The following is a 22,642-nucleotide window of genomic DNA, read 5'->3' as shown; positions in this document are numbered from 1 at the left end:
TGGCTTGAGTTATTTATTTTTTCGATTTTCTACATAATGTAATAATCACTATTAAATTTCAGAAATTAAGTTAGCAGCAGAGATGAAGTATAGATAGAGTGGATAGGAAGTGTCACAGTGCAAGAATTTACTTGATGATTGTCTTGAGACATACCTAATTACGAGAAACAAACTCATGGTTAATTCAGGTCAAAAGGGACTTCAGGAGGTCATTTTATCCAACCTCTTGCTCAAAAATTTTGACTTAATTATTTTAAAGATCATTCCATGATAATTTAGGGAATGAATCAAATCACGAAGCTAAACTAGACAGTCCAACACCTTATTTGTCTTGAAGTGGGCTACCAGATAGGACATTCAGTTTATGTTTAAAAACCCTTCTGATCTGTGAGCACCATGACTTTTGGATTTTGTCATAGAGAGCGAAAGGGCAAAACGTGAGCTCTCAACCTGCACAGATGTTTGTGCATGACATAATAAAGAAAGAACTTAGTAGTGAAGTTGCATGGGCTATGCACTGAAGTAGATATTTTTGGACATGATCAATAAACCATGGCTGGAAGAGGAAGGAAGTGTTTTAAAACTGACTGCCAGAAACTCCTTTGCATTGAAAGTAGTGCTCAACATAGGTTCTCTGAAATTACTTCATTTCATTACTTCATTACAAGTCGGTTTCTCTGTATAGCCATCAGACAAAAGCGATATTAAAATCATTTGGAAGAGCACATAACCAAATGCTGGCATATAAACTGTGTGGGAAGAGTCTAGAATCAGGTTAATTTTCGATTAAATTGTAAAAGCTTTGAAACCTTTGATGTTTATATGAGAGGAATTTGCTGTGGCTGCTTTGCACCGTCTTGTTCTCAAACTCTCAAATCTTCTGTGTAGTTTCTGTAGTTCATTTTCTGTGTCAGTATGTTATTCTGCAATGTCAAGACGCAGGTCAAAATGTCTGGCAGTCTCACAGTCAGTGTTCTATCTGCTTTATCTGAATTTGGTAGAGAATTTTCCAAGGAAAGAGAAAAAGCCAAGGCCCGAGGGGACTTTCAGAAGCTACGTGAAAAGCAGCAGCTTGAAGAAGATCTGAAGGGATATTTAGATTGGATTACACAGGCAGAAGACATTGACCCTGAGAATGATGAAGAGGTTGATGAAGAAGGCAAACGGAACAGTACGTGTTCTTTACTCTGTACTACTTCTATGGGGGACAGTTTGGCTGCTTTTAAGGAAATTACACTAGGGGAGAATGCGGCCTATCTGATTTTTAGATTGCAAAAGTGTTTGTTAGCAGAGCAATCATATCTGTTAATATACTGGTACTTACAGCCATGGAAGTTCATTTAGAATCTTGCAGCTAAATTCTGCTCTGAGTTATCCATGTATAAATTATTGCCTGCACTTAATCACTACTGAGATTAAAAACTTAGCTTTATTCTTACTCTCTAAAAAGTTATTGCATACAAGCTACGTGGCCACTAAATGACATCTCAAATCTGAACTTTCCTTGGTGAAGAAGAGTATATATTTGTCTAGATGCATACATTAGAAAAAATAAACATTAAAAATACTTTAAAAATACATTTTAAACTCCAGTCAAGAAATAAGCTTGTGGTAATAGAGAGTATTGTCATGAGTTTTGATTAAGGAAATAATATTATGGATCTTTCCTTCTTTCTGATATTCAAGAAAACTATATAAAGTCATTTTAATTAGATGTATTAATTGAATGTGAAATACCCGAAACCTTTTGGGACTTTTATTCAACAGTAAGAAATATCATTGTTGCTTACTGTTAGTTTATTTATTAGACAGTAGTGTGCAGTGTGTTATGAGAAAGGTAATTTATGCCATAATGGGCCTCTAGTGCTTCTGAACAGTCCTAAACAAAAGAACAAATTAATTTCACAGTATTGCAATTTTATTTCTGTATGTCAGAAATTTCAAGTAGCAGCAGTATTTTAATATGATAATATAACTAAAGAAGAATTTTAGCATTTTAGTTGTGTTACATAAAGTGGTTATAATTTTCATATGAACTATTTAATGCTATATATGGATGATAACATGGATTCAGGATGTGTTTTATGATTTAATACTAAGCATAAGATTAAGGTCCAGATTTCAGTATGCATGCTTGTGTTGAATAGCATCTTGTTATTCAGGTGGTATTCCAGAAGGTAATGGTACCTATCCAGATAGATACCACCTAAGGATAGGTAAGCTTATATGTCTACAATTAGTTTATCAAAGGCAAACTAGAATATTATTTTCTCTGCTAAAATAATTCATCATTTTTGTTCTTATTGTATTAGTGATGTTACTTAATTGTGATAAACTGTTCATTTAATCATAGTACTTTTTCAGAATTTTAAATATGGAGTATTGAAGATACTGAATATAAGGATTATACTTCATTGATTTACAAGTCAATATTCTAATTAAAAGTGATTTCAAGGCATAATAAAAATATCAAAAGGTAGTAAAAATTACATGATTTGATACTGAGCTATCTATTTTTAAAGTTAGCTCTGTATTGCATCTAGTTAAGTTACTGAAAGTCTTAGTAGTTTTAAGGTTCAGAAATTCACTCTTAGTTCACAATATAAATAGGGTCAAAATCTGTGTCACTGACTGGCAGGAAACAAATTCATGTTACGAGAGGCTGGAAGACAACCTGTGGGTTGATGTTGGTGCCAACATCACCCTAAGAATAATAATTTGTATCTATATCAAAAATACATGTCTCAAGCAGAATTTTTATCTAGAACAAAGCAAAAAAGCGAGAGACTTCATGGAGTTTACTATATTTTGTTATTGATTTTATTTGAAATCACATAAGCTGTGATTTTGAGTGTCCATGTAAAATCCTAAGATTGAAAAGTACAAGAAACCCACACAGGGCTGTAGCTGAAGTTGAACCAGACAAAGCGTTAGACAACCGCATTGTCACTTGTGGTGGTTATGGACTTGGTTTGCTAGTTTGCTACTGTAATCCCGTGGATTTTTTGCATTCTGTCCATACTGCGTGTTTGTTAAATGTGCTACCACAGAACCATTTGCCCTAGCATTCCTTGAGCAGCTTCTAGTTCATGTAGGTCTATCTTGAATCAAAAATACTTGTTTGTATAGTTGCTGAGCTTGAGACAGCTTTTGGTTCTAAATTGTTAAATATTATTTTAGGGTAAATTAAAGTTAGAGGAGACTTTCAGAGTAACAATAGGATAGATAATATAATTAAAGCAAATATAATTAAAGGATTAAATATGTAATTAAATTTTGGATCACTGCTTCTATTTTAAATATCCAATATCAAAGCCAAATTATTAACATGAAAAATACCAAGGAATAGTAGAAGAGGCCTTTTTATCAGTGTAGTAGACTCTGCTGAACATTTAGTGTGTAGTTACATCTTCCAAGCCCTAATACATTGACTATCAACTGGTTGATTTGGAGAGTATATAGAAAGATGGCAGACCTCATGAGAGTCATACTTCCCCAGCTCTACTGGCATTGTAGGTATTGTTGTAAGAAAAAAAGTGAACAAAAAATGAGGATGGTAAAGGCGTCAGTATACTAGATCCTCAGCTGAGACCGAAGGTTTGATGATGTTTCTGGGGCAAGATAGATCTATTTTCCTGCACGAAGCAGGACACAGCACGTGTAATTTTCTGGAATGGTCTGTAAGTTGTACCTTCCAGTTGTCTTGCAAAAACCAGTTCTGATTTGGCTGAGTCGTAAAGGTTTCAAAATATGGTTAGCACAAGCTCACTGGTTTGTTACAGTAAACTATTGATCTGCCAGCATTCTCTTGGCTCTGAGCAAACATACATATATGTATATTGACTGGAAATTTCCAGTGAATAGGCAGTCTCCTAGCATGCCTCTGGGCTTGTGCACATGTCCTTAAAAATGTTGTTTGGAATTTTGTTTCTAATATGACCTGCAACAGGGTTTAAAGGAGGAAGAGTTGCTCAATTGCTCCACTTGCTTGCATTCAAGATGGTACTCTGCTGCATATCACATTGCAAGAGAAGGTATGATGAGAGAGAGCACAAGCTATCTATCCAGTTACTCCACGGAAAGCTTTTGGATTAAGAGGACGATTACGATAATGAACTTCACGTTTGGGAGTTGGGTGAAATTTAGCTAGCCAGCACCAGATTAGTAAGCTTGTGCAGTAAGCGTAAGAAATAATTTTTCTCCTGATACACCACTGACGTATTTTTTGAACTGTCTTTGAAGCATGAAGTAGGTGGTCTGAGTCCAAAGACGGGAAAGATAGGCAGGTGCCAGCTGCTTAACAGCCACGGCCCTGTTTTGAATATCTGAAGCCCTGGACAGTCAAGCTTGCTGCTGCTGAAAGATAATTCATGATGTGAAAGAGCTCTAGGTTTAGGATACAGAGGATTTCTTCTCACCATAGCAGGAAAAGGTACAGATTTCAAAGGCAGTTAAGTCAATAATTATTAGCTTCTTACACGATCCTTTAAAAATGTAGTTTAGTTTCCTGTGTCTTCAGCATTTTAGAAGTTCTAACTAGAGAACTCAGTTTTCATTAAATCATTTATATGTATAATCCATGTAGTTGTACATTTTTTTTCTTGCTGCTGTTGAACAACAGAATACCTTTTAACCATTAGAACTGCAAAAATTGTTGCTAGTAAAAGTCATAAGGTATTATCTTTATTATGAACCAACTTCTATTTCCCCTGAAATCACTGAAAAACTTCATTGACTGCAAAGGGATGAGAATTTAGTTCAACACGGAGAAATCAGTGTGAGAAGTGAAGGATTTAGCTCTAATTATGTTGCTGGTAATTTCAATTTGTTTTGCCTAACATTGCTTGTGTTGTGTGTATGGACACTTTTTTATTTTTTGCGTTGCAACTGCTGCCATCTACTGTGTAAATGCTGGGATTACATGTACTTAACACGAAGGGGTTACATTGGCTGACTTAATGGAAGAAAAGAAGAAAAGCAGATTTAGCTGCTTTGGCCGTTCTTCCAATAAACATGGTAAAACATGTTCGGATTTGCAGTTGAACTGTCTTTTCTGCCAGTAATGCATCTTATGTGTTAGCTTTTGAAAGCACATATTGTATGCATTTCCTGAAATAGAGGTATAAATGTCTTTAGCATGTAGACACTCATGCATGCAGTTTTTCTGCTTTTTTAAGTGCATGTTTCAAAGTGTGCAGTGCTCTAACTTCCTAACGCATCATTTTTAATTTATTTAGATTTCCACTGAATTTTCTTTGTGAGTGTTCATGTTCAAGCCTAGGTTTTCCTTTTCAGGTGACCCAGATGTAAAACTGTGTTTTAAATTCAGGTGGGAAGAAATCCACCAAAGTATTTCACAGGCTATTTAACTGATCATAGTATACATTTAGAACAGCATGACTGTACTATTTATTGTTCTATTTATACTTTTCTTGTAGAATCTAACAAAAGAAATAAAATGCTTTTACTGCATCTGCTTTTTTTTCTTATATTGATAGTTTTGTTTTTGTGATTTGTGTTTTATTCTCTCCCACCCACAGTGGAGATGAGCAGGGGTTTTAGGAGGTGGAAATTATTTGCAAATCTGCATCCTTTAAATGATGGCAAACATATTGATTTGACAAAATCACAGTTGTAGCAATTAGGAGATCTAGTTTTAAACCTGCCTAAAACAGAATTATTGGAGTAACTGACTGACTTGCTGTGGTGAGACAATCACTTTTGTTAAATAGCAGATAAGAGACTGAGACTGACAAATCTGACCCAGTTACTTTAGCGAAAGTATATCATATTAGTAAAATATTAGGTCAGAAATATGTGAATTGATACCATCTTGTGGTCTGATTTTCCACAAATATTATGTAACTGTTACGTATATTGTCTAATGGCTTGCACAGTTTTACAGGCTGGAATAATTTTTCCATAAAAATTGCTGAAAGGCAGTGCTGGAGATTTTTACTTTGGATACTACCTGTGTTTCAATACAGCCTTTAAACTAGCAGGTTCCGGCTCTAATGAGAGTCGTGAAGCAGCATGGAACCCAGCAGCGTACTTACTGCTTAAGTATCTGCCGACGGTGAATTCTGTCTCGCTGCCAGTACCTGACCTTGGCTGTTAAAAGCATTCACAAGTATGTGTGCTGTACCCTACAGTTTCATCTGTGTCTTGCAGGGCAGGCATCCCTTTAATGAGTTGAATTTTTGCAGACCACACATTGGTGGCCTAACTCTACTTCTTTCAGTGTCTGTGAGACTATTACTGCTGATCTGAGTAGTGCAGATTTAGATTGGCACTGGGTGTCATTAGAAATCCCACCCTGGATTTTTTTTTTTTTCATATTATCTGTACCTCTATTTCTATTAAAAAAAAAAATCTGCAGATTGGTGCAGGAAGAGGTTTATTTTTCTAAGCTAGTTCCATAAAAGAGACAACTGTCCATCTTAATGGCTGTACAACATTCCCAGTATTCATATTATCATCCTTCAGGCTAGAAGCTATTGGTTCAGTGATGCTCCTGCAAGGAGGAATGATTATTTTACACTACTTCCACTGCCATGCAACCAAGCCTGTTCAACCGTATCTTGAGTTTCCATGGGATACTGGTTAAAAGAGAGAGCCTATCAGAATGAATGCTGACAGGATCAAAATCAAGTCTACGCTATTTAAACATATGCCTAGATACAATATCATGTGGAACGCTTCCTTTTAAGCAACCTCTCCTTGAACTGAATTTATCCTGAGGGGCTTTACAGCCAGAGTAGATAGTAGCACTTCTTCCTAATGTGTGTTTTCTGGGCGTACAGCAGGTTTAAGAAAATTTGTGAGGAATTTATAATGAAAATATTGAGTCTTTTTTTGTTTTTGTTCTGCTTTCTTAATTGACTACATCAAAGATTTCACATAAAAAATGCAGGAAATCCATGTACTGAATTGAGAAAGAATTAAGACAATTTCGGAACTCATGGAAGTAGTTGTATATTAGTAGAAGGCAGAAGAAGGCCATTTTGCAAACTTTTCTCTAAAATGTTGCCAGTATAGCATCATGTTTAAATAACTGCAAGATTCTGTCCAGTAGCTATTACTGATTATTCTAGGTGTTAGCTGTACAGATCACTGCACTTTTGCAGATATTTTCCTTCAGCACATACTCAAGGTGCATCACTGTGGAAAAGAGATCAGCCTATGGATCAAGAATATGTAACTGAAGCTGAGCCAGAATAAAATAGAAGTTATAGCAGAGAACATTTGCAACAAAAATACATACCACCAGAGCTAACAATTCAGGCTGTAGTTTAGCTTGCTTCTATATTCCATAGTGACACTAAACTGTCACATAGTAGAGATATTGGAATTTCTTTATTCCAGCTGCATCCAGCTAGGATATGTCAGTTCTGATGGACACTGACCTGCTCTTTGTTATGCTCTGTTATGTCGTGGATGGGAGTTTGAAATCTGGAAACTGTTTAAAGGCTCAATATTTTATCATGAAAGAAGGGAACTATTTTCTTATCCTCATATATAAATTTTTTGTCTGAAATTCTCTCAAAGTATCCAGCATTCAAATTTCACAGTTCAGATATAGGTTGGTGAAAGGGTAGAAGCAGGCTCTTGTAGTAGAAAGTGCTAAACCGTTCTACTAGTAGGCAGTACTACTTAAAGAAGTAGTAACTCCTCCTAGCTAGGTTCAATATGTTACATTTATTTCGCTGAATATTAAATAGGATTTCGAGTTCAGAACTGAATTCTGTTCTATTTGTTTGAATTTAACATACATTACTTTCAAAGGCATTTTTACTTGAAAGAGGCATTGAAGAGATGGCCCGAACTTACAAACATAGCAACGTTACACTTCCATCAAGCAAGTATGTCATCTTGACCAATTCACCCATGCTTTGAACAGCCTTACTACTCAGTCTGAGAAATTAGGAGATATGTGGCTATTGGAAGGCTCTCTGGAAAATTACTTAGAATTACAATTCAAGGCTGTCTGAAATACTTCAATTATGGACTATTTAAATTGCCCACACTTGGTCAGTCTTTAAAATGCCAACCTTTAGAAAGTTCTTGAAAACATGTTACTTAGATATAGACAGATAAGTAAAAAAAGTTGTTAGGTCAGCAAAATAAGGTTGTCTTTAAAATACTCCTTTTTAGAAAAATGAAAGAAATAGCAACTTTTTAAGTGCCATTTAAGAACACTGCGAAAGAAGGTTTTGCTATGCTTACTGCCTGAACTGTCTTGTTTTATGCAAACACCTGCATGGACATTTTGTATCTTGCATCTTTTCTCCATTATGCCAACTCTGTGTTAAAATTTTCATGTAATGGTGACATATTTGTGGGGACAGATTCTCAGCTGATTGCAAGTACCAGCTGAGCATCAAGCCTGCTTGGACCTGTCAGTGTGTTGGCATTCAGTATGGAATTAATGGACAGGGAAACTGAACTACCATTTACCACTTAGATGTATCTCTAGGCCAGTACTGAGGCAATATAGAGGCTGTGGGGAGAAGCTGTTACAAAGAGTTTTCATTTTGTCCCTAATCCATAGACAAAAAATTCAGAAAATTCAGGGCCTGATTTTCCCTTACATTAAGATATGTGTAATTAAGCCCCCTTTAAGGCTTATTTAGGCTACCACAGTAATAAGAGGTACCTAATAGAAATGGGCATATAGCACTTCAGCCTTCAGTACTGTCATTCCAGAGACATGGGCTTAGAAAAACTAAACCAAAACAGTAGCAGGTACACTCCTGAACAACTTTAAGATACTCTACTACACTTAAGTTCTTGCAGTTCTGCAGTAATTTCAGTGCATCCTCCTGCTTCTCTCTTATTTTTCCTACTTTATGTAATATTTCTTATATAAAATCAGCAACGCTAATTGTATGCTTTGCTGTTCCCAAGATTTTCCTTTCATGCTTGCTTTGCAGACCCAGAAGTAGTGTTGTCCCTGGAAAGTACCGAGAGCTCTGTTTGTTTGCCCTTTCCTAACACCTTTTGGCATATGTTGTCCTTTTTGTGTATTTCAGTTGATTTGGAGATAAGTGGCCATGACCAATGAGGAAATGAGTTTTGTCTAACAAACCATTAGCTACAATTGCTAACTATTCAGTAATGAATTCCACCCTATGCACAGTAATTCACTGATGTGTAACAAACATAATAATACCCTTTTTATTATTAGTAATCCTCATTATCCTTTGTACTGCCCGTTCTGTCATTCCCAATGCTCCTTCCTGTCTACTCTTATAATATGTGCAGGCACAGCTACTTCCTAGGCTTTTGCCTTAATATTTCATAATGGAAACAAAAGCATAGAGCATTCAGTAGGATCGGAGTACGATAGCGTCTGTTTTCAGAGGAATTTTGATGGCGTTTCTTGGAATCAGCAAGCATGTTAACTGACAAGCACCTCCGAAGTGGTAATGAAACACTTCTTATAATAAGAGGTCACAAAAATCTGGCTGAGGTTTGTTTCTTTATTAGGGACAGCATGCTCTTTGTTATGAAATTCCTCTGCGTTGTGTTCTGTAGTAGTGCATTTTCTGTAGTGTGTTTTCAACAGTTATGTTGAATCATTGAAGTGAAGCGAAAAAAGCCGTACTACGTTCTGGAATTGTGTTTCTCTTGTTATAAGATGAAGACCGATGAAAGGTCTTTTTAATCATCTGATATTCCTCAGACCTTCTAAGGTCTGAGGTTTTGCAGGTCTCATTAGACCTGCAAAAAGTGGAGGCATTCTTGTAATAGAACAGGAGAGCAGATTCTGAGTAACTTGCTGTGCTTAGCTCTCAATTTAAACCAGTTTCTATCTCCTAATAGCAAGCATGCCCACTAGTGAAACTGAGTCAGTGAACACAGAGAATGTGAGTGGAGAAGGAGAGAACCCAGCATGCTGTGGGAGCTTATGGTGAGTACATACAGACTGAAAACTATATCCAAGCGCTCTCAGTATCTCAAAATTAAAAAGAATTATTCTCTCCCTGTTGTTTATTCAGCCTAAATTTCTTTCAAATAGTCATATGTGACCCCTGGTTTTTGCCTTTTACGGGTTTTATCTTAGACTAGTTATTATAGCATTAAAGCACCCCTAAAATTTCAATTTAGGAAGATGTAGATAAATGCCACCAACTTGCCAGAGGAGTCTTACTTTTTTGAAAGCTTTTGTAGCATATAATTATTTTCCAAGATAATAAGAAAAAAACAGAAGTCACCTGTGACATTCTGTTAATTTGTGCATGCACAGAATATATATTTGGTTGGCAATAACTGAATATATGGGAATATTTGTGTAATGCCATGTTATTCACTATTCAATTACTCAGATTTTCATGGCTTCTAAGCAGCTTCTACATGAGCAGTTTGTTTAGCCTCAGACTTAGCTTTAAAGGATTTCCTTTTTTTCACTTTGAAAATTTGTAAAGCTTTGTGAATGGTGTTACAGCAGATAGCACAAATACAGGCAATAGTATTCCAGCATTCATGAAGCTTTTTGTTGAGAGCTCATTTTTATGCATAAGCTCTGAATAATTCTAGTGTGTTGATTTTCAGTTGCACGGTTCACAGTTGCACAAAGAGAATGAATTTGTGTTAATTTTCAATGTGCTTTTTTACAATGTGTTTTCCTTTTCTTTTAGTCAAACTATCTCAAAATCCAAATTCAGGTCAGTATTTTCCTATCTCTTTTCATCACTTTTTTTCATGGTACTATTTACATATCATGTTGATCCCATATAATTACTCTTCATTTGCTGTACTTGGTCTTACTGTGTGAAAATTTTTCCTAAAAGTTACTGGTGAATACGACAGAAAAGTATTCATTAACATTCCTGGGAATAAAACTCTTCAATTTGTTTTACTCATATTTGTGGTTCTCTTCTCACTTATTGAGGAACGTTCAGGAAAAGGAGTTTTTATTTGCAAGGATCCTTGCAGAAAGGAAGTATCATGAGGAGAATTAAGAATTAATAGTGCTGATGGTGTTGACATGCTGGTACCAAATGAATAGGGGGATTTATTTTACTTTTATTTTCCAGTCCTACAGAATACGTATTGAGCAATTGCAAAGGGTAATTGCAAACACAGGAGGGAGACCTCTTTCTATTTAAAAAGCTTAGATTGCTCCATTCAGGAACAAGAAAAGCGCAGTGTGACTTAGGTAAGGAATTAAGTGGCAGACATAACGAATCACGAAGGGCAGAGATACTCCAACAGTTGCAGACACCCCGCTGGATATATATTTTTCATCAAAATTTTTCAGTGAACGAAGGGACAGTCAGGAATATAATGAGAAGTTCCAACACTGAGTAAAACTGATTTCAGGCTTGGGTGTGTAGTGAATAACAACAAAGTATTTTCCTTGCAGCAACAAAGAGGAACAGCATTCCCAGGTTTATTCTACTAGCCTTATGAGCTTTAATGGTCTACAAGGCTGACTTATCAGTTGTAAGCCGGAGTTGGAGTGAATGCTCGTCTTTCTTTTTTTGAAGATAGCTCCCAGTCGACAGTTACTGGTGCTTAGAGTCTTTTCATGTGGCACAATGATCAAGCTTTACTTTGTCACCACTTTCAGACAGCAAACTGGTGACAGCATATAAAAATGGATCGCTTAGACTTTTGCTGAAGCGTGTGGCCAGTGGAGATATGGCCATTTAGGATGGCAGTCAGTGCAGAACTGATTAACTTTTTAGAGGTTATGTCGTCAGTGATAAAAGCTGTACCATTTTTTGGATGCCTTTGCTACAGAAACTGGCCTTAACTACACCAACTAAATGGGCCAGTTAGGTCCATGGGGACCTTTGAGCTTGACCCTTCACGACAAATATCTGTAAAAGATGAGACTACTTTTAGGTTAATGAAGTGATTCAATATGCTAATACTCTGTACCATTTCTCTTTTCATCATTTCCATTTACTATCACAGTGGAACAAATGAAACTACCATTTGTTTAATATTTCATTAGCTCAGAATCCGCAAATAGCATAATTATCTTGAATCATGAGATTGTCTCCAGTCAACCCCGTAGCATGCTATCTATTGCTGTGAAGCCTACTCAGCATTATTTTCAAAGGATGAACTTGAATCTGAAGTGGTCACAGGAAGCTGCAAATGCCAGGCAGTGCAACAGACTGCCATTATACCATGCTGTCTGAGTTTGGTCTGTTTGCACAGCAGGAACTTGTAGAAGCATTACAGAGAAAGCCAAGTAATGCCTGTATTCTGAGCAATAACCATTATTTATGTGTTAAGGAAAATGAGACACAGAACTCCAGAAGTTCTGCTAAGTGATATCTTATAGAGTATCTTTGAGAAAGGAAAATTCCTACCTGAACCTGACATTGGTATTAGTCAAAGGAGACTAAGAAAAGTTACTTGCAAGACAGAATGTCTGAGTGTATCTGGTCTTCTGTCTCTGTAATGAGCTGCAGACTCACTGTACTTCTGATCCTGTTGCTTCTGGATACTTAACTGCTCATATTTGCAAAATCCATTGTTCTGATATGTGTAAGTCAGAAGAAGACTTTGCTATCTCATTTCAGATTTGGATCTAACCCAGGGAAGACTCTTATTTTTGATCTCCTAAAGTGGGTTGTCTGTAATTTGAAAGCTTTTCCATTCTGATTTCCAAAAAGCTGTCTTTACTTAAAATACAAAGATAATCATTTATGCAACAAAAGCCCTAGATTATGTGCTCGGCTGTCACTAATGTCCTGACACGTTCTAACTCAAGTTCAAAATCTCAGGGAAATCAGTCTGTATGTCACTCTTCTGATCTGGCCTGATCCTCACTCCGACATCAGGGATGTTATTCTGCAGTGCGTGGTACACCATGTCTCAGGGTAAAATAACTCGAGACATAGTTTCTCAAGGACATTGCTTTGACCGTAAACTTCTTAGCCTTTGTATCAAAATAGAAAATGCTTTTTATTCCAAGCTAGCTGACCTGCTGTACTGCAAGTGGAAATAGAAGTTAATGCTCCAAAGTATGTTTCTGTACAGTCAGATGGGTACTTAATCAAGAGAATTACATCTGAGCAAGATACAGCAATTATCTGCCAATTTATTAAGTGCAGATTTGTATCAACCAAACATTGTGTTAGGGTGTATATTGGTATATGATTATGTGCAGCCTATTTGTAGCCTTCCAGGTGGAATTTGAGACACTTTGATACTAGATCAACTGTTTCTCTCCTCACATGGAAGAGAGATAGCTGTGATTAGAGGAGGATGGATTTCTGCTAGTTAAAGAGAAGACATTTTTGTACCTTGTCCTCTGTGAAGGTCTCTCTCTATAAGAATTCATTTCCCCGTTTGTCAGTATGGGTGCATGATTGTATGAACCTTTTAAGTCACGCTGAAAAGCTAATCTTATGCTTTGAATCCTGTGGTCACAAAAATGAGGAACAGAAAACTAATCTTAAGGGCTTGTATTTTTTCATGCTCTGGCACAATTATTCTATCGTTTATTTTATAAAGAACAGTAGTGAAATCTGAAGTCTCCTCATAGACGTTAATGCCCACAGTTACAAAGGTGTTCCTAATTTTGGGCATCAGTCTTTAGATCTCTGTGAGCTGCCTAGTGAAAATATGAGGCACCTCTATCTAGTTTCACAGATAGAGGAATTACGCATGTGCTTCTAACAAGAACATCTAATTCAGAAAAATGTCATGATACGGTGAAGTGTTGCTGATACAAAATAATCTGAAAATAAAATGAATGTTCACAGTTTTGCATAGGTCTAGTAGCAATTCTGAATGAGTATGCAAGCATGCTGGCAGAAAGTAACCCAGCTAAAGTTCATAGGCTGTGTGAGGCTGACTGACACCAAGTTCAGTCACACTCAGTGCACGGCTGGATTTCCCATGTGTGGATTCAAATGTAAGACTGGATCCTAAAGGACCAGCTAAACATGAATATATGAATGAAAGAAATTGAAAGCAGTGAATAATTTGATGTGTTGTAATAAATTATATCAATTACAAGAGTCCTTTGTGATTTGAATGTTTATTCAAGACTGCTACATTTTGTGCTTGATAATTTCATAAGAAGAGCATTATATCATTGCAAATTTATGCAAAATGGAATTTCACTTCAAAATAAAAGGCTACATTTCATCCTTCTGTTACAAGAATATGCTTTTATTTTAATACTAAGAGGAGCAGTTACTGAAAAATAGACAACTATTGAGTGAAAATTGTGTAATTTTTTTTTCAGGTTTTATGTAGCCACAAGTTTTTCTTTCAAAACAGGCCATCTGTCTTGGTCTGCTATTTTCTCTTTATTTCTTTAGGTGTACAGATCTACTGAAGGTAGAAAAAACGTGCTATTCTCCATGTTGAGGTCTTGCTTTATTTCTGTAGACTTATTACATGTGTTCGTACTTTTCAAACATTTCTACTTGTGAGTGCCACTGCATACCCTTTGGGCAGTATTTTCATATGTACACCATTTAGCTAAACTGTTCTATTGCTGAATCTGTGGACCTTTCCAAAAAAGCCATCCCATTGGCTTCAGTGAGTTATGAGTTACGCACTTAGAGATGGCTCTTGGCTCACATGAGCAGAGATATCCAAACAGTATTATGCTTGTCTAATTGACTTCAATGGTAGGATGTTCTGTAAGTGTAAAAAATGCTGTTTTGCTTACCCAGAAGTAAGCTATCCTGATGATGGCTGTGGGCATAATGCTGTTTAGCAGGGGACTGGCAAGATAAGAATAATCTTGAATACCATGTTTTATTAGGTCAGGACAGAGCATTTTTCTACGTATGCTTATAATAGTGTAAGAGCATGAAACATCTTTGTACCAATATCTGAAACCAGTATTAATTTCCATTACTACAAGCACAAATTTAAGGTGCATAAGGAAAACTCAGTTAATGCTTGAATATGTTATTGCATATTGGATCTACTACCTGAGGTAGACTTAAAGCGTTTCTGATTTTATGTGTACTAAATACAGTACCTGCTAATTCAGGTACTAAAAGCATTAACAAGTTCATCTAGTTATTTGTAACAATCTTCATATGCCGTAGTTTTGTGTTGGTCCACCCTGAATTTGTGATACTGCCAAAAGGGCTGTAGTGCCTTTCCCCCTGACTTAGCCACTCATTCTTCCTGCTCTTTTTGTGATGCAGCAATACAATGAATTGGATCAGACAACTGACCCAGAGAAAAGAAGTTGGTCTCCAGCAGTCAATTCTCTGTTCTGGCTCACCACATTAAGGCTAGTTTTGGCAAAAGGGAAGGATAGGGAGGGCAGACCAACCCATTTCCATCACAGCAGATTTATGCTAGACTAACTTATTTGTGAAACTGCAGAGGAAAGAGCTTATGCGCACTTCTTTCAGTTCTTTGCTATTTTAGGGCTAGCTCAAGCTTCCATTGAAGTCTTTGCCTGCTCTGTCCCTTGAATTTTGGGTGAAATAATACTTGTCAGCAGCTAAAGTTTATTGTCTGAGTCCACAGTTGTAGTTCTGGGTGTGTGAATTTTATCTGGTTCCCATTTAGGTAATATCTAGTGCTTCCTAGTCCTCCTCTTCCTATGAGCCAGCAATATAGTTCACAAATGGAAGTGCAGCCCAGGGGTACTAATTGGTTTCCCCAAGTTACCGGGGTGAAGCAGAAATTGAATTCAATTTTATTGAATTCAACTGAAATTGCCCTCACTTATGAATCCAACTTGTATCTAGATAGGGCTTGTTTTCTCATCCTTGATTGTCACCCTGAGTCATCTCTCAAACATTTACCCACTGAAACTCTTTCAAGGTACATCAGTAGAAACCTTTAGGAGTTGCTAACTGTTATTTCTAACATGATGGGGTAGACTTAGAAAAGTTTACCTCAAAGTTTCTGTCGTCTTTAATGCTGCCTGAATTGTGTGCATGGTTTAACTCAAAGCCTACAGTTTCAGACTAAATGTAGTCTAAATTCAGCTTACAACTGCTTTTTGGGCTTTTCTTTACTGCTATTAAATCTGTCTTCCCAGACCACATATATTTATCTTGTTACCAAATGTTAAGTGCAGCTCAATCTAATCATGTTGCAGGCAATTAGTCTCCAATGGTTGTAGTTTGTTTAAAAATCTATAACCAAATCTTAAAAAATGAAAAAGAAATTAGTACCCCCTAATCTGCAGCTGGTAATAATTTATACAACTATCTTAAATGCTATGCACATATTTATGTAAATACACCTACTCATGCATACATATTTGCACTATATTTTCCGCACAGAAGAAACTCTTCTCATATTCATGTGTATTTTCTATATAATAATACTTTTTTTTTTTTTTTACTTGAACTTTCAGTCGACGCTGGCGTCGCTGGAATCGATTTAATCGAAGAAAATGTAGAGCTGCAGTAAAATCTGTCACGTTTTATTGGCTTGTTATTGTCTTGGTCTTTCTGAACACATTAACTATCTCATCGGAGCATTATAATCAACCTGACTGGCTGACCCAGATCCAAGGTACTATCAAAAATTATTTGTCCTATTCTTAACTATGGGTAGTTACATTCTATCAGTGCCTGCTTTTGTACTTTGCCATTTTATTGTTTGTTGCTGTCCTGAAGGATGTTCAGCCAGAGAGAGATACAAGAAATGACTGAATATATTAGATTCTCGCAACTGTAACACAGCTTAGTGGCATACCAGCAAAAACCTGACAATACTAGATTGTAAATACCTGTGTTTTTGTTGTTTAACTGTGCTTGAAAGATGAGAAAGGAAATGGTAACTGGCATACTGGTACTGTGGGCTATATTGGTTGAGATCAAGTGTGGACTCAAGCTGTGAGCACGCTCCACAATAGATTGAAAAGATGAAGAGTTTTTAGGTGGCGGGAGGCTGTAAAGTAATGTAAAACCTTGTGTAAAAATACTGCCCAATGTGAAGAATCAGCCTTTACTTCCCTCTTAGCTAAAAGGCTGCAAACTAGTATATAAAGTGCAGAAATAGTATGCGAAAGGAAAAATGGAGTCAATAAGGCAATTCAGAAATGTCATGATTTTTAAAAATATTTTGTTTCAGATATCGCAAATAAAGTTCTTCTGGCTTTATTCACCTGTGAAATGTTAGTAAAGATGTACAGCTTGGGCCTGCAGGCTTATTTTGTATCTCTTTTTAACCGCTTTGATTGCTTCGTTGTTTGTGGTGGCATTGTTGAAACCATTTTGGTGGAACTGGAAATTATGTCACCCCTTGGAATTTCGGTGTTTCGCTGCGTTCGTCTCCTGCGTATTTTTAAAGTAACAAGGTAAGATTAACTAATATTGCGTATTTTAAGGATAGTTGAATGGTGATCAGCAATTCTTTTGTAATACTTCATCACGCGCTGCTCTTTTACTGTTTTTGTGTGTGTGTGTGCGTGTGCGTGTGTGTGTGTGTGTGGGTTAACACACGCATTTTAATTTATAGGCACTGGGCATCCCTGAGCAACTTGGTAGCATCCTTGTTAAACTCAATGAAGTCCATTGCTTCACTGTTGCTTCTGCTTTTCCTCTTCATCATAATCTTCTCGTTGCTTGGAATGCAGCTGTTTGGAGGCAAATTTAATTTTGATGAAACTCAAACAAAACGGAGCACCTTCGATAATTTTCCACAAGCTCTTTTAACTGTATTCCAGGTAACTTTCTTTCACCCCCTATGAAACATTTTACCTTTGATGATCAACAAAACTGTTTAAGTGATCATGTTTCTTGAAAATAAAGTCACAAATACTGTTTATTCAGTTTACTTTAAGTAGCATTTTGCTCATTAAATTCAGTACTCTGGTAGTTCTGCACCATTTGTACCATTTGTTTCATGTCTTATTTGATCTATCTATGCAACATAGCTGTCATATTACTTCATTAAATTAAATCTTCTTTGTCCATCAAAGAGGTGGAATGTTATTTTATTTTAGTTAGAATATTTTCTTTAAATTAATTATCTATATAAGAGTTCAGCTATTCCCAAGCAGGAAAAATTGAGAAGCACTGTAAAAGTGCATATTTGCATATGGTCATATCACTTACTCTAATATAAAATAAGTATGAATATCTCTAAAGAGACACTGTCAGGTTTAATATCATTTTAAAACATCTTGTCTATTACTTGTGAAAAGATTAGTAGAATTAGAGCCCTGTTTACAGTTTATTTTTCACTATTTCATGATGTTTCTTTTATTTTTCTCAGTTTGGACCCTGGAATCAGGCTAATCAGTTCGTCTTTCTAGTCATTTTCATGTTCAGCTTTGCAGGCATTGCACATTGCCACAATGTTTGGTTTCAGACATTGTGGGTGAGTGTTTAGAGCTGGCCCTGCAAGACTTGACTCTGTGTCAGCTTCCCATCACCTGCATAGAATTTTCATCTGGTGACTGTCTGGAGCAAGCAAAAAATCTTTCACCTTATTTTGACATAAGGAAATTTTACTGAGAAACTTTCTTAAGAAGAAAAGTATCCACATTAGACCTGACATTGCCCCTTTAAAAACTGAAGGCAGTACTTTCAAACTCAGCCAAGTTGGGCTTTATTCGTGTTTTAGGTTGCCTGATTTTCAAAGAAAATTTCCTTCAGTTTCATATTTTGGAACTTGACGTGTCTATGATTTTCTTGAACAGCCATATAATTACTTGGAAGGAGAGTTAGTATGAAATGTTTTCCCAAGGTAGAACTAGTAATGTTTAAGAAATTACTTAGAAGTGTATGAAGTATCTCTATAACCTGAGTTGTAATACTCGGAATCTTAGTAGTACAAAATAGTAATACAGAAAAAAGTATATTTGCCCAAATATAAGCTATCCTTCTTTTAACTAATTGACAGATTTCCATAAAATTCTTCTTTTAGACTTTGGTAAAATTATGTGAAACAATAGGAAATAAGAAAATCAGGTAATTCTCCCACAGCAGCTGAGTTCCATTCAGTTTAAAATAGCTACCAAGATAGATAAATGTGGTATATCACTAGATATGTTGCATTACTGAAAATCAGGCCTCTTCTGTGTACCAATGTCAATAAAATTATAGGCTTCTATTTTTATTACTTTTGCCTTCGAACTTCACTATGTAAATGCTTAGCATGAAGTAAAAACCAGTAGGGTTAAACCCAGGCTTTCAAGAGATGCTTATTTAAATGGAAATTTTAAAACGTTGCATATTATTAAAAAGACTATGGTATTACTTTTGAACAAAGAACGCTAGCTTTACTGTATATTGTTGTCAGAGGAAATAATTCTTTTTTTACTATTTTTGTTGGATTATTAATAATATATCTGCTTCTTAGATTCTAACAGGTGAAGACTGGAATGCTGTTATGTATGATGGCATAATGGCATATGGTGGCCCATCATCATCAGGAATGATAGTCTGTATATATTTCATTATCCTCTTCATCTGTGGTAACTGTATCCTTTGCATTCACTGGAAACATTTCCAAATGGGGCTATATGCCAGGGCGTAACCACACCAAGGACATAGGCAAAATTTGTCTAGGATGGAGTAAGTTGCTGTGGATGTGCATGCTCGTTCTGTCTGTGCTAGGCCCTTTAAATAGGTTTCCTTTCGTACACCTATTCCCTTTTATATTCTGTGATGAGGCAGACTCTGGTGATCTCTGAGTGCATCCCCAACCACCCCGCTGGCAGAAACCAGAGCATTTTCTCTTTCTTCCTTCAGTGGGAAAACAGCCTTATTCTACTTGCTTGTTTCTGTTTGACATCTCTCTTTCTCAGAACGCATGGATGTAGTCTGCTCTCTATGATAGTAATTTCCCAGTCATCCTTTTGATGCTTGGTATAGCTGTGTTCGTTCTGACACACTCTGACAGTGGAGCCAGTAATCCACTGTAGAGGGCGGAGATCAGATGAGAGAAGTTGGCAAGGAGAAATGTTGAGTCAGTGAGGATTAAGTTCACCAAAGAATTTCCCTTCCCTGCCTTCAGTTTCCTGGAAGTACTCTATTGCCCCGCATTTAGCAACAGAAACTAATGTCATTCTCCTAAGTTCTTAAAAGGTCGAGAGGTAATAAAAGGGCAAAAACATTCTATTTTCTGTACTATATGGTACTTGTATCACTATTGGTACTTAACTGATACAGACTAAAGTATGGGATTTGATATAGATTGTCATTGACACAGAAAATAGTGCATTATAAAAATAAATTTTTCGGAATGCCTAAGCAGACTTCTAAAAGACAGTATTTCATACTTGAAACTTGCTCGTGCTAGTGTAAATGTACATTTCATTTATTTACAAAACGTCAAGTACTCTACTGTGTTAAAATTGCTGGTTTTAATGAATCCCTGCTTATTTTACACCCAGTATTAATCTGGTCCATTAAGTGAGTGTTATTAGCACTACCCTGCAGCATTACATATCTCTACACTTAGGTTGGGAACATGGGTTTCATGTCTCTCACATTGTCAATGTTTATGCTAATACTAAACCACACAAGTGCAATAACACATAATGCCCTTAAACTGATTTGAAATAGATATCTTGCTAAATGTTTTCTTGGCCATTGCTGTGGATAACTTGGCAGACGCTGAAAGTCTGAATACAGCTCAGAAAGAAGAAGCAGAAGAAAAGGAACGGAAAAAGAATGCGAGGTAAAATCACACAAGTACATTGAGCAAGAGAGGGGAGGAAGGGAGTACTGAGTCCTTTCTCTTAGGAGGGTTTTCTTTATATAAACACTTTCATCATCTTCAAAGGTTATTAGACACAGGAAAAAAACATAAAAGAATTTACCTAAACATTAAAGCAAGACCCAATTAATATGATTTTAGATAAAAGTTGGCTAATAATTGGGCAAATGGGATGAACTAAGGACATAATGATAAGCCAACTGATATTTAAACATTGCAATGGTAGAATTTTATTGCACAGTTAGGGCAAGCATGTATCTGTTGTTGCTGGTGCACAACTCCCTGTGGAATCGATTCTGTAAGTCTTATATAGCCAAGAAGAAAACCTTCATTTGAAATGAGTACTGGCCTATTGGAGTCCATACAAGTTGTTTGTATGAATCCAAGGGCACAGTTTATCCCCACAGAAAGGAGTAATGATTACCCATTGAATTAGCTTCTGGAATTATATTCAAAATGATAATCTTTTAAATGGATCAAGTGCATTCAAACGCAATAAATTTTATTGTGCTGGTATTTACCACTGTTCAAATCAATTTAGATATTTTACTATATGTTTAGGTATATTTTAGGTATATTTTCTTAACTTTTCATAAAATAAGTGTAGCTCACTTAAAGTCTTCTGTTGTAATACGATGTGCCTTGTAATTTGCTGGGATTTTTTTTTTGTAGAAAAGAGAGTCTGGAAAATAAAAAAAGTGAGAAGTCGGAAAGTGACCAAAAGAAGCCCAAGGATAATAAGGTATTTATTTTGAAAATTGTATCTTAGTGAAGAAGCTGTATTAGTAATTCTACTTAGGAAGACTTAAGTCTACAGTGCACTGTGTGATTTCTGATATGAATCCATCATACCTACATCCCTTTTTCAGGCAAAGGTCAGAAAACTTAGTTCTGGTGATTTACATCCTCGGAGAATCTCTTAACCTAGAAGTTTCTTTTGGTTTCAGAGAATCCTTGGGAGGAAAGCTCTTAGAGCATGAAATAGTTAATGATGGACAAATTTGACGTTACTTTTAAGATCCCTGTAGGTATTTTGGCTGAAAATCCACGGAAGAGATTAGCGAATGATAAACTCTTCATAGAATATTTAAGTATTCTAGATAATTTCCAAAGAAGCCGGTTAGTTTTGTTCTTATTGTAATCTATACAGCCATAAAAATTATAAAAAATTCATTTTTAAAAAATACATATTGCAATGTCAGATCTCCTCCATTCTCAAAGTTATTCTGTACTGAGAACCTCAGAGAGCAGGCATGGGGATTACTTCCCTCGTTTCAGAGGCTTATTTGATTTGCTCTTGATTCAATGTTGTACTCCAAGCTATACTGAAATTTATTTTTCTTCTGATCTGTCTCCTTCATTGTCATAGGTGACAATTGCTGAATATGGAGAAGGAGAGGATGAGGATAAAGATCCCTATCCACCCTGTGATGTACCAGGTATGGGACCTACCAGCTAGAAAACAAACATTTGTTTGCTAAAGTACGCTAAACTTACTGTCCCTGAATTCTGAATCAATTTCTTTGAGGTCAGTGAAGTTGTACTCTGTTCTCAGTGGATAAATGGGCCTATAAATTGCAAAATACTATCTTTTCCTGCAGCTCACTAGGCAGTCCAAACAGCTTGAGAGTATTAACACTATGAGCCTGAAAACTGCTCTGGTATTACCTACCTGGATGTGAGAGGGAATTTTAAATTTCTTTGAAATGTTTGGCTAAAAGGGGCATTCCAGAGTTCGTGATATTTGATTACTGTTGTCTTGGCTTCTTCCGGTCTCGTGAATACATTTATTTAAAAGTAAATTCTGTCAGATTGGCTGGATTCCTGTTAGAGAAATCTTGTTCTTGACTACCTTTTGAGCACCTACCTCAGTGCTCAACTAGTTCATAGAGTCTGTTTACTTTGACATTGATACGTGAGGGTTTGACATATACAAAAGTGGAAAATTTTTAGGTAGAGAGGTTTTGCAATCTCCATCCTCAGAGGCATTTAAAAAGATGTTGAGAACTCT

General features: G+C 36.2%; 1 protein-coding gene across 10 annotated transcripts in view; it reads left to right on the top strand.

Annotated features, from left to right (window-relative positions):
* CACNA1D (calcium voltage-gated channel subunit alpha1 D) overlaps positions 1 to 22,642 on the top strand; it is a 205,571-nt gene that overhangs the window by 101,436 nt on the left and 81,493 nt on the right. For all 10 annotated transcript variants that reach the window (XM_068907041.1, XM_068907039.1, XM_068907038.1 and 7 more), the window contains exons 9-18: positions 1,002 to 1,171; positions 9,826 to 9,913; positions 10,641 to 10,667; positions 16,313 to 16,473; positions 17,035 to 17,260; positions 17,422 to 17,629; positions 19,270 to 19,390; positions 20,478 to 20,592; positions 21,304 to 21,373; positions 22,001 to 22,070. In XM_068907041.1, the coding sequence (XP_068763142.1) occupies positions 1,002 to 1,171; positions 9,826 to 9,913; positions 10,641 to 10,667; positions 16,313 to 16,473; positions 17,035 to 17,260; positions 17,422 to 17,629; positions 19,270 to 19,390; positions 20,478 to 20,592; positions 21,304 to 21,373; positions 22,001 to 22,070 (1,256 nt within the window). The remainder of the gene's footprint in view (positions 1 to 1,001; positions 1,172 to 9,825; positions 9,914 to 10,640; positions 10,668 to 16,312; positions 16,474 to 17,034; positions 17,261 to 17,421; positions 17,630 to 19,269; positions 19,391 to 20,477; positions 20,593 to 21,303; positions 21,374 to 22,000; positions 22,071 to 22,642) is intronic.

This window comes from Struthio camelus, chromosome 14, assembly GCF_040807025.1.
Source record: "Struthio camelus isolate bStrCam1 chromosome 14, bStrCam1.hap1, whole genome shotgun sequence".
Taxonomy (NCBI): domain Eukaryota; kingdom Metazoa; phylum Chordata; class Aves; order Struthioniformes; family Struthionidae; genus Struthio; species Struthio camelus.
This window is presented reverse-complemented; position numbering and strand designations above follow the sequence as displayed.